Below are 17,610 nucleotides of genomic sequence, written 5' to 3' on the forward strand. Positions count from 1 at the left end.
AATGTGCTGTCATTTTTGAATGGCAGAGCAAACCAAAGTACTTCTGACAGTGCACTACATACACTTGATCAGTTCTGTAAACATCTAGATCTTGATTTGGTGCTGACATGGTGTTTTTCTTCTTTTCCTGCCCGCAGCTGTTGGGTTTTACTGTAAGTATCCTGATATACAGCATCCTGTAGACCTTAATACCGCATGGCTTGCCTGTCAAACTTAACACTTTCATACATTGCATTGATGTTGTTATTACTGTTAGGGCATTAGATAGACCTTTGCCCCATAATCTTCCCTTAAATAAAACAAATCCATAGGTTTTCTTTCCAGGCATGGTGCTGTGCTGAGGCTGAGACCTGCATCTTATTCCCATTTCTGCCACCAATACACTGCTGACCTTTGGCAGTTTCCTTTGCTTCTCTGTGACTTTGCTTTAAGGAATGAAGTTGCTTATGTCCCTTTTACAGAAACTGAGGTTTTAGATGATACTGTAGTTTGGATCTAGTTTGTTCTTCTTTTGGACTCTGTGTAACTAAACCCATGTGCATGCAAACTTGAAACATGTTTTGTATTGTCAATGCAAGCTGAATAATGGAGAAGAAAATAATTGTTATGAATGTTCACCTGCTTAAAAGCAAAGACCATGCAGACAGGCATATGCTTGTCATAGAAATTTCCCTCAGCTGTCATGACACTCAGTTTTGGTTGGGTTTTGTGTTTTTTCCCTTTTTCCCCCCAAATTACTCTTCAGTTTTTGGTTTTCTACCTTGAGTGTGTCCTGATTTTTAGGTATGTTGATACCGATGTACAGATGTTGGCCTCTTCTGTTGGCTTACCATGATTTTTATGAGCACAGACATTGCCAGATATTCAGTGTGTCATTTCCACCACTTTCACTCTCCAATAAATACGTAATACTTATTTTTCTCTTTTATTGCCCCCATTCATGTATGCACGGAGCGTTTCAGTTTCAGTTAGTCCCCAGCTATTAATGAGACTGTTCTGGTAATGTGATGAGAATGAAATTGTCAGTAGAATTAGTTTTCAATCAGATTGGGGTTTTTTAAGCACCCCATTTTGTCCCATCTTCCAGTTTAGTTACAGGTGATGCTGAGGTTTTCTTTTTTTCCAGTGGGTGGAAACTGTTGATCTCGGATCGTAAATTCCTTGCTTACTTTTTGTCCTGAAAGTCCTGCTACTTGCCAACATAACACCATTAAGTCATGATGCAAGAAAAAGCAACTCCAAGGTCACTGCCCCATTGAAAGAGATCTTCATTTCTTCATTAAACAGTGGAATTTGACAGGGAAAATGAATGCACAGGCAGTGGGGTAACCCCCCGCAGATGGCAGGTGGTTACCTCAATCCAAGATTTGGTGCTTATTGCTGAGGATATTAAAAGTATGGTCAAATAACAGGGAGAGAAGTGAAGGGCTGTTTTGGAGGCTGTTGCAGTAATAACAGCCCCTCACTTCTCCCAGTGGGAGTCGCTGACCCAGGAGTTAATGGTACATCCAACCTGGTTTTCTCAGGCTCTGGAGAAGCAGCTGAGGGCTTAGCCAGGGCCTCCCACCTTCTCAGGTCTGCAGACAACTGGTGAGGTTTTAACCTTCAGAGTTTAGGGAGGGTGGGAAACGGCTTCCCTGAGTTTTAAATCAGTTCATACTCTGCCTCTTGACTTGATTTCCCCATCAGTTTTATTATGAAAATCAAATCTTCTGTAATGGAGCGAATTATTTCCAGTCATCAAGCTGTAGATGAAACGTGTGTTTCTTCAGATATTTATTTCCTGCTGTAGGCTGCCTCCGAGAAAGCTGCTCTCTAATGCATTTATAATACATGAAATGTGCTATAAATAAGTACACTAGCCAAAGAATTAACTGCTGGCAGCAGCTTAGTTCCTTCAGGGTGAGATAGTGAGTGTAAAAGTTTGCAGCTAGTTATGGGAACAACCAAATCTTTGCTTTTCACATCCTCCTGCCTGCAGCCCATCCATGCATGCTCCATGGCTTCCCATCCCTGGGAAGAATGCCCTGGCACGTGTCTCACAAAGACAGATGAGCCAAAGAAGGAATAAATGATGCTGCCAAAGGTTTTGAGACATGCTGAGAAGGACAGTGTGCAGCTTAGCGGTGTATATAGGAGTCTTGTACTTCTCTTGCGGTCGTGGGATGATAAAGTAATTGAGTTGTGGAAGTGCAGGGAGTAGAAGAGTCCTCTTTTTTGCTTCTCAAAGCTGAAGGGAATGACTGAGTATTTTAATGAATATTTATCAAGGCCAGCATGGGTTTTTTTCCCTGCTAGCTGTTTTTTTGTTTTCTGGCTATCAAAAGAGACAGTAACTGACCTCGTTTCATTTCAAGGGAAAAGTAACTTCAAACATTAAAGGTGTTGCTCTGTTATTTCAGATATTCCGGATCAGGTAATCCGAGTTTTCAAAGCAGATCAGCAGAGTTGTTACATTATCATCAGCAAAGACACCACAGCCAAAGAGGTGGTGAGTCACGCCGTGCACGAATTCAACCTCACAGGCGCCCCCGAGACCTACTCCCTCTGCGAAGTGTCAGTCAGCCCAGAGGGAGTCATCAAACAGCGGAGGCTCCCAGATCAGTTCTCCAAGTTGGCCGACAGGATTCAGCTCAATGGACGGTAAATGCACCTTGGTTTAACTTCAGTTTGGATTCATTTGCTTTTTAGAATCGAAACATCCATAAGATCCCATTCAGGGGGGGATCATAGAACACTGGATTAGAAGGGACCTTGGGGATCATCTGGTCCAACCTTTGTAGGCAAAGCATGACCTAGACTAGATGTCCCAGCACCCTGTCCAGTTGAATCTTAACAGTGTGCAACGTTGGTGAACGCAAAACTCCTTCCCTAAATCTGCAGCAGCTGCTCAATGACAACTAAATTTAGCAGTTCAGGATAAGGTATATAATGTCTTACACTGAAAAAGAAGAATCTTACATTTGTTCTGACACTTTCCACATGTACTTCAGGATTAAAACATACAATTACTTTCTCAGTGATGTCATTTTGCAGTGAACTGATACTAACCTGAGATAAATTCTTCCATTTTTATGTAAACTGTTATGAATATTTCTTAAATGTTAAGTGCTTCAGTTTTATCTGATGACCTGGTCCATACCAGAAGAAAGTTTTTATTAAGTAAAAAGTTCTTTAGTTGTCTTTGCTAGGCAACAGAGGGAATTTATGAGAAATAAACTCTTGCATATCTGAAAGAGATCTGCTTGGGACCATGGAAATGAATTTTCCAGATACATTTTCATTTCCTGAATACTCTGTGCTTCATGTAAATAGTAATATGCCACACTATTTATGTAAGAAATCACACTAAATTTGTGTGAGAAATGGAGAAATACATTAACAAGAGATTTCTCAGGACTGATGTGTATTTAAAATGTTATTTTACTGCTGAATTTACAAACAGCAAAGTATCTGACCTTTTTCTGAGGGTGAAAGCTACAGCGTGGTATAGAAAATGCTAGCGCAGAGGTAGATAAAACCAGCTTTTGAACTGGTTTTTTACTCCAGTAATGATGATACCTAGTACTAAGTACAACGTTACGCTGTCCTTTCTTGTCTCCTTTTACACTGTTGTCAATAGTAACACACAAATACTGTCACGTAGACACCCCTGTGGTGCCAGTGATGTCCACCTTGAGTGGTGTAGTTCAATGTCTTTGTGTTCATAAGCCCTGTGAAGCACATCTCTTAACGTTTTATTGTAACTCTGTTATTCTCTAGATATTATCTTAAAAACAATATGGAGACGGAGACTTTATGCTCAGATGAGGATGCTCAAGAGCTGCTAAGAGAAAGCCAGATTTCCCTCCTACAGCTGAGCACCATTGAGGTCGCCACTCAGCTCTCCATGAGAGACTTTGAACTCTTTCGCAATATCGAGCCTACAGAATACATTGATGACCTTTATAAGCTGGACTCCAAGACAGGAAATGCTCACCTGAAACAGTTTGAGGATGTCATCAACCAGGAGACCTTCTGGGTTGCCATGGAAATTCTAGCAGAGCCCAACCAACTCAAGAGGATGAAGATTATTAAGCATTTCATTAAAATTGCCCTCCATTGCCGAGAATGCAAGAACTTCAATTCCATGTTCGCGGTTATAAGGTAAAATGCTTCCATTTGTCAGATCTGATTTGTGCTGTCAAAGGCAATTCTGATAATCTGAACGGAGGGAAAAGAAATAGGTTTATGCTGAAGAGATCACCGATGGCGCGGGGTGGTTGGAAGGGAATTGCCAAGCTCTTCAGAAGCCAGACTCTACGAAGAGGTGCTTTGTAGAGTCACTGCTGTCTTTTCCTTCCTCCTCCTCCTCAGTTTAGTGTATCGTGGTGCTTGATGTGACTGTCTCTATTTTAACCATTACCTAGCAGGGAACGAGAAGAGTTGGGCAAAAGCAGAATTTGATTGATAACTTCAGAAACCTACCTGAGCACTGCCGTCATTTCCATTCTGGCACCCAATTTCCCTTCTTTTCTCAGTCGTTATTGCTGTGTCAGTGTGCACAGAGTCACATCTGCGATTATGAGATTACTTTATTTCTTCCTTTCATTGTAAGGACTTCCTCAAATCACTCTGGTTTTAGTTGAATTTTCCTTTCCATTCTTTCCTGTCATCTGCTCCCTTTTTATTTTTTCCCCTCTTAATTTGCACACTTAGACTTTCTCTTCTGTTTTATACTAGATGCTGCTACTTTAACGGCATGAGTTCAGCATTTCTTTATTTGCAATTATCTTATACCCAGGTTTGACTTTAAGAAAGAAAAGGAAATCAGACAAAGATCTGGGTTCCTGCTGTCCCAGCATCTTTGAAAATACCATTTTGAAATGTTTTCTTCCATGTCTAGCCCGTTTCTTGAATGCTGTTGGCTTCTGTTTAGGCAGACATTAAATAATGAATGAGTTTCCTTAAAGGGCACCGGGCAGCTACTGGGGCTGGGGCTGCTCATTACATGGTGAATACACATGTGGATACTGAATCTAATTTCTATGTTCTGCTCCTTATTCCTCATCATTTACTGTGAGTAGAGAAGTGACTCTTCCTGCTTCCCAGTTAAGTCTAATGAGGCAGTGACTGAAGTGGTCTTTGGTTAAAAAAAGAAGTCAATAAATTAGGTTTTGTCTTACCCTGATTTCCAGAGGAATATGTTTTCGTTAGCATATGCCACGGGGGTTCTCTTTCTTGCCTTGCCTTGCATATCAATACGGTGCCATATGTTTCGTGAAATAGGAAGATAACCATCCTAATACAGCATGTAAAAGAGGGGCTGTGTGGTGGCATATGCTTGATTTTTCACGTGAGAGAAGGCTTTGTTTGTGACTTGACAATAAGGTGGAGAGAAATCTCTCTAAAAGAATAAAGCAAATACCAAATAAGTTTTCTGAAGCTTTCAAAATGAGAAAACAAAAATCTTCTTAGAATAGCAGATTTGTTAATTGTGTGATTCTGGATTTACTGGTGAATGCCAGAAAACAGCACTTTCAATTTAGCTACGAGGGCTTTGTGATCATTGCAGAATTTCTTGAGCAAACTTGGTGGCAAATTCTAATAGGGAGGATGGATCTATTTCCTTTATTTTAATTTGTTGTATTGCATCCAACTAATTCTGCATATATTTTTACTTAATGACAACGAGAGCACAATGACAAGTTTTAGCATTGCTGCTGCTTCTAATTCTCAGACTGTTGGTGCTCATTAACAAATGCTCCAAACCTGGTCCTCTGCAGTCCTGCCACTTTTGCCTGGGGTAAGCTGTGCACTGTTCTCACTTGCCACTGTAGCTGTGTATTCACCTCATTAATTCTCCACCCTTTTGTCCTTATTGCAGTACACATTTTTAGAGGAGAGAAATGGTGCTCAAATTAAACGGGCACCAGTCCTGTGTTACAGAGGGGTTGTTTTGGCAGGCTAACTTGAAATTGGTACCTTGTGAATAGGAAGCAGTCATGGTTTTTACAGTTCTCTTGCTCACAAGAGTGAACAGCAGAGGTTTATTGTGATCAACTTGCAGCCTGGCTTTCTACAGTTAGCCTTGTGAAAAGCTATTTTTAATCCTTAAAACAAACTCCAAACCCTTTACTTCCTTATGAAAGGTAATGATTCCACTAACAGCTAATAATTAAACAAATCTGCCTTCCAGCGGGTTAAATCTAGCACCAGTAGCACGTCTCAGAGGCACTTGGGAGAAGTTACCAAGCAAGTACGAAAAGCATCTCCGAGACCTTCAAGATCTTTTTGATCCATCTCGAAACATGGCAAAATACCGCAACATCCTCAGCAGCCAGAGCATGCAGCCTCCAATTATTCCACTTTTTCCTGTTGTCAAGAAGGATATCACCTTTCTCCATGAAGGTAATGTCAGACACAAGAGAAATAGCAAACTGAGCGTTGAATATGCCTTAGCTCTAATTCAACAGATGCTTAAAAGAAGCTGCCACCAGTAGGATGCTTTTGATGCGTCCTTTGTAGGAGTAAAATAAAATAGAAGTCTGCATGCGTAATGGAAGAGGCTGTTCCTAGACAGAAATTAAAAATTAAAAGCATATTTTTAATATTTTAAAAGCAGTGCTTAATCTTCATCGGGTGTCCGAAGGTTTAGGCTGGAACAGTGGGTGAGTGCTAACTGGTAGTTACGCTGCTTCAAGTATACTCCTCTTACAAAAACTCGGTGCTGCGGTGTCTCTAGGATTTCATTCCGTGTTGTGGCTTTCAGGCAGCTACAATGATCTAACACCTCCTACTCCCGCTTTCAGCATTTTCAAGGGGTTTTGTTTAAACATTTCCATTTGTTCCTTTTACACGAAGTTCTGTTCACAATTGGGTTAAGTTTAAGCATTTCCAAATACGCCCAATTCTTGGTTGTGATGTTTCTATCACAATAGAGCTGCTTGGACTAACTTCAGAACGTGAACACTGTTGATGTCAGTTCTATTAGGCAGAAGCTCTTCCCTGTGAGGGTGCTGAGGCGCTGGCACAGGGTGTCCAGAGAAGCTGTGGCTGCCCCATCCCTGGCAGTGTTCAAGGCCAGGTTGGACACAGGGGCTTGGAGCAACCTGCTCTAGTGGAAGGTGTCCCTGCCCGGGGCAGGGGGTTGGAGCTGGAAGAGCTTTAAGGTCCCTTCAAGTCTGACATTCGTGTTTATATTATTTTATCATCTATGCCAGTGAATTCAGACATAATTCACTCCTTTTTCCTCTTACTAATACTTCTTACTTTAGAAACAGATTAACAAGAGTAATACTAGGTGGTTGGAGTGGGCCTGATGGTCATTTGTGTTTTGCTATTAGGGCAAGTTTGGTGATGGAGGGACAGGGAGTGGATACTGTGAGTGACTAGAAACACGTTGCCTGTTGGAAAGTATTTCTGATTAATTTTTTCCCTTTTTTCTTTCCTTATGTGTGTGTTTCCATCATGCAGGAAATGATTCCAAAGTGGATGGCCTGGTGAATTTTGAGAAGCTCAGGATGATTGCCAAGGAGATTCGCCAAGTTGTCCGAATGACGTCGGCAAACATGGATCCGGCCGTAATGTTCAGACAAAGGTGTGCACTTTACAGTAGGATTGAAGGTGTCTGGGCTGGGGGGGATCTGGGGCTGTGTGTGCATCAGTGCTTTTGTGTTTCATGGTGTAACTTCCCATCGACATTTACATCAGAACAACAATCTTGATCAAATTGTGGCAATAGAATTGAAGCTTCCAAGACCTGCTTTTAATAACCACTAAACCAATTTGTTGTCTTCAGAAAGGAAAGAAGAATAGGTTCTAAGTTTAATGATTCATATTTTTGCTAAATAAAATGTTAGTGCAGGTGGAGTTTTGGGAGAGGTATAATACTAGAGGGCTGTAACATCTATATATGATAGATACAAAAAGCACCTAAATCACCCATGTATAAATCTGGAACTCTGCTTCAAAACCCCACTGATAACATATTAAACCCAAACAAAGTATTTCTATTTGTTCTAAGCACAGCTTGCTCCACCTACATAATGTTTGATATGTTCAGGCTATAAGCAGTGGAGGGGGTTTGCTTGGGTTATTTTTTCTTGGGGTTTGTTTTTTCTCCTGATATCATCAGGCTCTGCGTTGGCAAACTGGGGCATAAAAGCATCACAACTTCTAATCTGGTACTGATAAGCTCCAGATTGTATTTAGTGGAGCTAAATAATGTCCTGCATCTCTTTATAAGCATCAGGGATTCTCTTGTGTCCATGCAGGTCCTGACGCCTGCAGATCCCTGCCAAGGAGGGTGGTAGTATTCTTTTGCCCTGTTAGTTTGCCTCTTGCACTAATGGGCCAGACAAAAATCCTTCAGGATGCAGTTGAGGAGGGGAGCTGGTGACAAGGTGATGTCCTGTGCTGAATCACTGGATGGCTTCACAAAATGACCTATCAAAAAATGAGCTTTGTACAAGCCCTAACTAAATTCCAGTCGATAGGTCACCTCTGAGTTGTAATCCTCTTGGATTTCTGAAGTCAGTTACATCAGTGCAGTGGAAGGAAATATCATGTGCAAGGGTACGTGGCATATTTAAGAGCATTAAGATTTGGCTCCCTGTGGGCTTCCAGAGGTCAGGATTCACAGGTGATGGTGAATCATGTTTGCAAGGCTGACTGTCAGGAAATAAAAGCGTTTTGTTTAAAATGGGGCCATTTGAGGTTTGAGACAAAAATCACAGATCCCTTGTTTAAAGATGTTGCTTAAAAATGGAGCTGTTTCACAGTGGAGACTCACCTTCATACCATTCACTGGATTTGAATTAGCAAATTTCTTCTTTAGCGTGGTTAGAGAGCTGTTTACTGATCAGTTAGGATTGCTGTTCAGAAACTTTGCCATTCACAGATAAACTCAGTCTATAAATAAATGTCCCTGATGCCCTATACGCTTTCTAAGACCTAATGAAGTCTAATCATTAAATGAATTTAGTAGTAAATAGTTACCTTTAGTGTGTTTTTAACAATTACTCAACACATTTTAATGACCATCATTTAAACGATGCACACTGACATAAAATGCTCAGGCATCTAATATTAGGGATAGTGCCAAAGATTAAAAGAAAATAAATCCATATTTTAACATCATTTCTATTCATTTTCATTGCCTCTGGTGTTTGATCTATCAGTTTGTGTTCTGAAGCACCAATAAATGCTTTTGAAGATTAAAAATTAACAAGAAAAGATGCTTGTTAGTGGCAACATGAGACTTGCTGGCGAGTTCATTACCGATTAATATAGAGCATCTACTTTTTCAGCATGTATTTGGTGACTAGCTTGTTCTCCAGCAAGCAACCAAGGGAAAACAACATCATAAACTTGAATACTGATGATCATTTCTCATTAGCTTACTGCAGTCCTAATGCAAGGAATAAATTAATTGAAGCCCACTTTCTGCAATATGAAGAAGTTGAACTGTTTTGGCTTGCTCCATCCAAACTGAATTCGACTTAGGGGAAATACTTAATGGGAGCTTGGTTTTTAAATTCATAGGTTAAACAGAAAACTGATAGATGTTCTTCCATGTTGAAGTGTTTGTGCAAGTCCTGCCCTTGCATTCCATTACAACACTGTGTTCTTGTTTGAGAAGAATTTTGCCGTATAGAAACTTCTTCTTTTCTGTTCTTTCCTGTCTACATCTTTCTTCCTGACTCTCAACTGTTTTATTTTTTTCCTGTGCTTTTCTGTTCAAATACATGCTTCAATGTATATGGCTCTTGCTTACAGGAAGAAGAGGTGGAGAAGTTTGGGGTAAGTGTAGAGATGAATGCAACTAAGATAAATAAAGATTATGCAACTCTTAACATACTGCATCCTCCTCCTTAGTGCATGCATCTGAAATACAGCATGCATTTTATTAACCCTGCAATACATGTGTTTTGGAAAACAGGAATAAGAGGTTACAGTCAACGTTATACTGCAGCTGTAAGAATTCTGAGTTGCTTTTATGTATTGGATGAGTTATTTGAGTTTTGGCTTTATGCATATAAAAAACCCTGCTGTGCAGTTATATTGGCAGGCAGTCTATTTTGGGAAATAAATAATTTGCTTTTTAACATGTAACAGAACAGCTTAAGCCATTCTGGATTTTAAACTATGAGGACATTATGAATTGTGGTAATGATACGGTGATTTCCCCCCTGAAGTTTGAGTTCAAGCTTCGAAGCATTTATTTTTAGTATATATTTAAACTGTATCTCACATTTCATACACCAGAATCCTCATTGACTTCCCTGGGAGTCTCGCTGTTCAAGGATTAAATAATGAAAGGACTACAAATGAGGATACTGAAATTCCTGACAGACCCACGGCAGTGATTTTAGCATCACGTGGAGCCATGTTTTATGCGTTCTTATGTGGCTTTTTGCCCATTCACCTGCTACCTTGTGTACCTGAGCCTATGTGCCTTTGCACTTTGAAACTCTACTTCTTTTTATACTGGGGCATCTGTTTTAAAGCCAGCTGTGTTTTAGTATGTTGACGTTGTGCGTGGAGGATGGAGGCAGGGATGCTTCTGGTCATTTGCCCTATCTGCCATCACTTTGCCACTCACAGGGAAGCCCAGTGCAGCAACTGAGCTTGTTATCCAAGGGTATGCAGGCACTTGTGTGCAGAGAACAGAGTCACCCCTCCAGCAGTGATAGGGGCAGCACCACAACTTGTGCTAGAGGAACCAGGGTACAGGTCCCTGATGAGAAATCAGTTGCGTGATCAGTAATCATCCACTCATGGTGCAGCTCCTGAGGGGAATGCCTTAGACCCAGCTGGAGCCGTTTCTAGCCCTTGGGATTACTGGGAACTAAAAGGAATAAGGAAAAAATAATTGTTAAAGGAAATTGAATTAAATTGCCCTAAAAAGTCAAGTCCAAACTTAAAAGAAAAGCAGTGTGTATGTAACCAATAAAATATAGCATTAAAAATAAACATAATGTAGTATCCTGTTTTATCATATAATAGATACTAGCTCTGTTCTTATCCAGAGGACGTAGGAGTGCCCCTTGGTTTGAATAGGTGTGAACAGTCCATCATGCCTTTTGCTACAACAGCATTACTTTTTCCTTTCCTTAAGCTATAAATTTCTGCCAATTTTAAGCTTGTATTTTCTCTTGAATTGAGTTAACATCTTTGAAAATATTACAGGATTGATTTATTTCTCATGTGTGGAAATACTGCAGTCACCTGCTTTCCACCATCTCTTATTTTGTAGCTCACCTTGCTCAACTCGATAGAGTTCCTCTAACAACATGTTTCATTCTCACTCCTTTGGCCATTCTGCTGGAGATGGTTTATTCTGCCACTTGTGATTCTGTGTATGCACCAGGATCTTGATAAACAGATAATTTACCCTTTTAAAACAAAGTTATTCCTCTAAATGTTTAAAAAAGCCTCACAAACAATCAATGTTTAACAACTTTATTGACCCTTTCTGTTAGAATTTACATGTAACACACACTGTGATCTCCAGTTACTAAAGAACTCATTGGACTGGTGTGGCCATAGGACTTCGACAGTTGCAATGGAGGTGATGTGTATGTTTGAAGAATACTAAGATCAGTTGTTTGGTCACTGCTTCGGTGTGAATAGGAGCGACTGTCAGGGAGAGTGATGGCCATTGACAATTTGGGGATTATTTCTTTTTGCTTCAGTTGCTGACAGAATTGTAGGAATATTGGGAGCATCATCTTTCAATAGATGCAAGTCGGAACATTATCACTGTCTTCCTGACCTTTGTTAGGATACATTCTATTAATGAGCTGCTCTTCTGTGAATGTTCTTACTGAGCTGGAGAAAGAGGTTAAATGTTTAATAAAATGTACTTGGCACAATTAACAGATTTTCCCCCTTATTTAAACACTGTCAGAAGCTCAGTCAGTTTCCTGAGAGGATTACAGTAGTCACTCTTGCACTCAGCTAATTGCCAGAGGTTTCTGTTGTAAGCTGATGCATACAGTGGGTACCAAATTCCTTAGATCAACACGGTTACCAGGTTTGTCCACTCTTACTATCTGCAGTTGACCTAGGTGGGTCTTGCCCAGCAAGAGCTACATGGGTGCTGTGCACAGCGTTGCGCCCTGTTCTTCCTAGTCCCACACTTTCATATGCAGTCTCTTTCTAGACTCAAATTGCTGCTCTCAATTTACTAGAGTATTTCAAGACAAGTGTTGTTTTAATGCTGTTCATCTCTTTAACTCATTTGCATCAGCATGCACTAGCCCTAACTGAAGATTATTGGCATTAATCTGCTTTGGCGTGTGCTACTGTAGCTCCTCGTTGCTGTTGAGAACTGAAAGTTGACTGCTTTGCTCCTGTCTTTCGTAGGTCTCTGAGCCAGGGCAGCACAAACTCGAACATGTTGGATGTACAGGGAGGTGCTCACAAAAAACGTGCCCGGCGCAGCTCGCTCCTGAATGCCAAGAAGCTGTACGAGGATGCCCAGATGGCCAGGAAGGTGAAGCAGTACCTGTCCAACCTGAACGTGGAGACAGACGAGGAAAAGATCCAAATCTTGTCGCTTCAGTGCGAGCCTGCGTATAGCACATGTGAGTACAGCGATCTGGAACGGTGGCATGAGAAGCTGTGGCTGCCCCATCCCTGGAAGTGTTCAAGGCCAGGGGCTTGGAGCAACCTGCTCTAGTGGAAGGTGTCCCTGCCCATGGCAGGGGGTTGAAACAAGATGAGCTTTAAGGTCTCTTCCAACCCAAACCAGTCTGTGAGTCTGATCGATGGGATGTATAAAAAAGTACTTGTTCCTTCCCTAGAAATACTCATTTAAGAACTTTCTCTTCTCCCGTCCAAGAAAAAGCCCTCTAGTAAGTGCTTGTTTGTCAATTCATGTGCTGACAGTTTCAACAAGCCAGCGTTTGTCTTCAGATCTTGGTTGAACTCAGAAAACTTCAGTGTTGTTTTGTATTTTGACCTTTAGTTCTTAAACTGTGTGTCTTCTCATCAGGCTGGAAGGAAATTCAATAGTACATTAGCTCTATTCTTGCCCTGTTGTCCTTGTAGAGAATTAGGAAGGATAAAAGTAACGTTTACCGTATGAACAGCAAGAAAATGAAAAGAGACAAAATCAATATAGAAGCTGCAATGGATTACAGCTTAGAATAAATGAAGATTGTTGAGAAGGAGAAGTTGGGTCAATATTGACTGATGGGATTGACATGACTTGACAGTCAAAAACAGAGGGCTGCAGCAGGAGTTTCCGTAATTTCAACTTCTGTGCAGCTGCCTAAGTAAAGAAACTGTTACTGACCTGTTCTCTTACACAGTTCAGTACATTCACATTTAAAAATGAGAAATGGTAATCGCATTTTATTTTGATCAATAGAAATTTTCACTTGCCTGAAAGGTCAGTTTGTTTCAGAATAGAAGAGTAGAAACCGTGCTAATCAGAATAATGTTTCATGCTTGTCTGCTGTCCAAATGTTGCATTTTAGGGCTTTTTTTGTCCTCCAGCACTGTGTTGTCTCTGACGTGGTAAGTTAAAATCATGACTAGGAGGTGGCATCTTGAAGATAAAATTTTAAGTCCTTTCCATTGTTCACTATTAAGAATGCAAATCCTTATTATTCCCTCAGGTGCCTTCCTATGCAGTTGGTTTTTAACATTTCCTTTTAAACAGCACTGATGTAGGAATGGTGGAGATGGCCATATTTGACTCCCTTCTTAAAAGTGTCAAAGTCTGTGTAGTCCCATTGGCCTTGTGCCTGAGGTCACCAGAAATCACAGGTTCCCTCTGAACTGGAAGATGCACAGCATCATCCCTTGGCAGTGGAGATGCTTGTGCTGTGTTCAGCCAGACATGCCGCAGCACAGAATGTTTCTACTCAGAGGTAACACCACTGTGGGTTTTATGCTTTACACCCCCACTGAAACAATAAATAAAAGTGCGTCAGGATGAACTCTTGGTATATGATCTATGTGCAGACATAACAGTGGCCATACTATGCCCAGGAGACAAACATAAATGTTACGAGGTTGTTTTCCAATTGTTCTAAATAAATCATTGAAAATCTTGTTTGCACAGTGCTAGCCATGGGTATTTGGAAGTACAAACAGGGAGTAAATACTGAGCATTCTACTCCATGTAGTTAAGCAAATCAAGTCCTCTTTTTTTTTTTTTTCTTAAACTTCAAAAAAGGAAAATGAAGTTTCAGTAAATATACAAATAAATACGTAGTAGAGAGACATGTTATTAAAGTGCCTATCTTTAAAACCTGGGAAAAACAAAACAAAGCTCCCCAGTCTCTTATCTCAGCAGTAAGATTCTCCTGGCCTTGCTTGCAAAAGGAGTGAGCAGCAGTAATGCTGCAATCCAGACTTTTCCAAAGGAATTTAAGGAGAATTCAGATGACCTTAGCTTCAGAGTTTGTTAATTACTGTGTGATTAAAGTAGAAACTGCATCAGTGCCGTGTTGTAAATCAATTGTGCCACCTAGTGAAAGCTTTGATGCCAGCTGCAAAACGACTATTCCTTCTCCCTTCAGTGGCATGACGTAAGCTTGAAGGAGACACTGTGAGGCTTTTGCATCTTATGTACAAACATCTAAAATATGGACCTATGGTAGAAATAAATCGTATTTCTTGGCTTTTGATGAAGTGTCTCTGTGACGCTTCAAAGAGTTTAGGTTTTTTGATGCCGTTTCATGCATCAGCCTCTTAAGTGTAACAAGATCATAGAATCACAGAATGATTGAGATCATAGAATGATTAAGATGGTGAGATAGGCGTGTTTGGAATAGAAATGGTTTCAACAATGTTTTATCTGCTTCATACTGTGGTTGCTGTGTCTGGATGGTGCTACTCACTGTAATAATCCTGCAATTCAAAGTGCAAGATACTTATATGCATTTTTTTCCACAACAGTGACAAAGAATTTAAGTGAGAGAAGAGGAGCAAAATCCTCGGAAATGTCTCCAGTACCCATGAGGTCAATTGGCCAAACCACTAAAGCCCATCAGCATCAACAGAACAGGATGAGTCAAGTTCTTCAGGTTCCAACTGTGAATTTATACCCCAGTAGGAAAAAGGGACTGACAAAGGATCACGTCACATTCAGTGAGTATCTTCAGTTCACCTGTCTGGAGAGTTTGACAGGCCCTGTAAATAAAGAGAGAGGAGCTGTCTTAACATCTCTCTCTTGAACAGGTCAGATGTACCTTGTTAAGTCTTACACCGTGTATTTCTGCGTTCTGAAGGGATCTTGCACAACCAGAGTAGAACAACATTGCTTGTTTCCTTTCATGACAAAATGAAATGTAATTTATTTAGGTGAAATTATTGAAACAAATTAAGGAGATTTAATGTTTTAAGCTCTGGAACACCGTTGTAACAACTGTATTGTCCAGTGGAGCAACGTGCATTATTACTTGCTCCTAGTGAGCATCAATTCTTTTCTGTCTCTGAATTTGCTAGTTACAAAGCAGTATTATTATGTGTTAAAATGCTTTTGACCTGTTTGTTTAACTGTTGTATCGTTTGAAAGCTCCAGTTGTGGGTTATCCAATCAGTTGATTGCAGTCAGTAAATGACACGAAATGATACTATGATACATCGAGCATCAGTTCTGCTAAAACAGCTTCAGGAAACAATCTGTTGCAGCATACAGAAGAATAGTATGTGCCAAATGATTCTGTTGTTTTCAAAGGCACAGGTTCCCCACAGAAGTCATTAAGCTTGTCTGAGGAAGTAAGTAGTAAGAAACAAACAGATGACACAATGTCCATGGCATCTTCTTTGCACTCCAGCCCTCCTGCTTCTCCTCAGGGCTCTCCACGCAAAGGTACGTGTGCTGGGTGAACATTCACTGCGTGTGTGTCAGCATCAGTCTCAGGAACCCTTGCTCGTGTTGCACTAAAACCAGGGTGGGCAGTGGCAGGAGTATGGATTGCTAATGGTATGTAAGAGAAATAGTAGTTTAGAATATTCATGTCAAGATTAGAATCATGTCTTTCTATGAATAGAAATAGGTTTTCAGTGTGTTTGTATGTTTTGGCCTTAAAAAATTACCTACTGTTTAAAAAGAGGAAGAGTGTTCTTAAAAATTGCTTAAGTGCTTGTGGCAGAATTCCCAGTAGATCTTAAGTGCCAGCCTATCAGCTCAGGTTTAGGTGGCCACTTACATGAGTGGGATTCATAGACCTGGGGATTTCTTGAAGACAGGTGTTGCACAGAAAGAGGCTGCTAAGACACCTTATGGTTTTGCTGAAGGTACCTGGAATATCAGATGAGTAGATGGAACTGGAGAGAAAATGGTTTCATAGTTCTCCAGAAGAGATGGTCTCCTGCAAAAGTAGTGCATCCATCTAATCCTCGAGTTGTTATTCATACTTGTGTTCTTGTGCACAGGGCTTTGCATACATCCCTGTTTGTCATGATGCCCTCAGAACCCCTTTATTTTTGATGTCTTCATCTTAAAAGACCTGCATCACTTCATCATTAGTCAGCCTTGGATGGGAATTCGGTTGAAATCTGTTAACACCACTTTGTAGTCAGCCAGTGTGGTCAGTGCTGAACGGTGTAAGGCATTTCTCCCTCTCTTCTGTGCTGCTTTTGCCTCACTGACAGCCCAGAGCCACAGGATTGGCATGGCACGGCATGGTGGCTTAACTGCACCTTCTCACCCTTTTCAGTGGGAGATCATGCTGCTCCGTCCACTTCTGCCTTCACAAGATCCTGTTTCCTTTAGGAGAATGCCACTTATTTTACTTAAGCACAGCATACGTGTAAGAAGCTTAACTACTTGGGCTGCCAAATGTAGCTCCACTGAGATTTTTGAGCATTGCTTATGGACATGTTATTTTTGTTAACTTTCATCTGGGTCTTTGAAAATAATGTTTTGTTTCTTTGGGATTATTTCATTAGTTCAACTTGCTTTCAGTATATTTTTAGCACTGATGTAATTTGAGGTGATCCGTACCCTGTTGTATGTGTAATGCTAACAGCTCATTGAACTAAAATTAGGTGCTTCACAGACAGCTGAAAGACGGTTTAGGCACAAACACATTCCACTTAATCTTATATTTCATTTTCTTTTGATCTATACCCAAGTGATATGCAAATAGAACTGAACGAAAAAGGATTTAAAATCAGGACATTATTTCTGCTGGTACTTCTCACTTACCAAGGTATGCCTGTGTGTACTTTATTGTAGTTGGTAACATCCAAAGGTCGGATAACTGCAGTCAGATGAACCTCTCTGGCTCTTCCTCATCACTCGCCAGTGAAGCCAGCAACAAGAACAGTGGACAACGCAGCTATGGAATAGGTGGGGCTTATTTACAAAAGAAAATTTGGATGATTGTGAAAGCAAGAGACAGTTCAGACATGAGTGAAAAGGGAGAAAGAGAAGCTGAGCATGAAAAGGCAGAAGCTGAGCACGAGCGCAGGGAAACGGAGGGACCCTGTTTTAGAAGACCCAGGGAAAGAATCTTCTCCAGGGAAAGAACAGCTTTCACTGCAAAAAGGGAAGCAGAGCACACTGGAGCTTCAGAAAAGAGTGAAAACCTAAAGGACAAAGACAGTGATGCACTGAGCATAGCAAGTATCTATAGCAACAGCAATCTGTGGACATCTTGC

The 17,610-nt window shown here is 40.7% G+C and overlaps 1 protein-coding gene across 1 annotated transcript in view; it reads left to right on the forward strand.

Moving 5' to 3' along the window:
• Nucleotides 1-17,299, forward strand: part of RAPGEF6 (Rap guanine nucleotide exchange factor (GEF) 6) — a gene marked incomplete at both ends in the record, with an annotated part of 77,173 nt that extends 59,874 nt beyond the window's left edge. Inside the window, 10 exons of the mRNA XM_010022215.1 lie at nt 138-152; nt 2,403-2,643; nt 3,763-4,146; nt 6,179-6,390; nt 7,456-7,579; nt 9,760-9,783; nt 12,352-12,572; nt 14,899-15,090; nt 15,680-15,814; nt 17,186-17,299. Of these exons, the coding sequence (XP_010020517.1) occupies nt 138-152; nt 2,403-2,643; nt 3,763-4,146; nt 6,179-6,390; nt 7,456-7,579; nt 9,760-9,783; nt 12,352-12,572; nt 14,899-15,090; nt 15,680-15,814; nt 17,186-17,299 (1,662 nt within the window). The remainder of the gene's footprint in view (nt 1-137; nt 153-2,402; nt 2,644-3,762; nt 4,147-6,178; nt 6,391-7,455; nt 7,580-9,759; nt 9,784-12,351; nt 12,573-14,898; nt 15,091-15,679; nt 15,815-17,185) is intronic.
• Nucleotides 17,300-17,610: the final 311 nt, after the last annotated feature.

This window comes from Nestor notabilis, unplaced genomic scaffold (genome assembly GCF_000696875.1).
Source record: "Nestor notabilis isolate BGI_N333 unplaced genomic scaffold, ASM69687v1 scaffold5029, whole genome shotgun sequence".
NCBI classification, from domain to species: Eukaryota; Metazoa; Chordata; class Aves; order Psittaciformes; family Psittacidae; genus Nestor; species Nestor notabilis.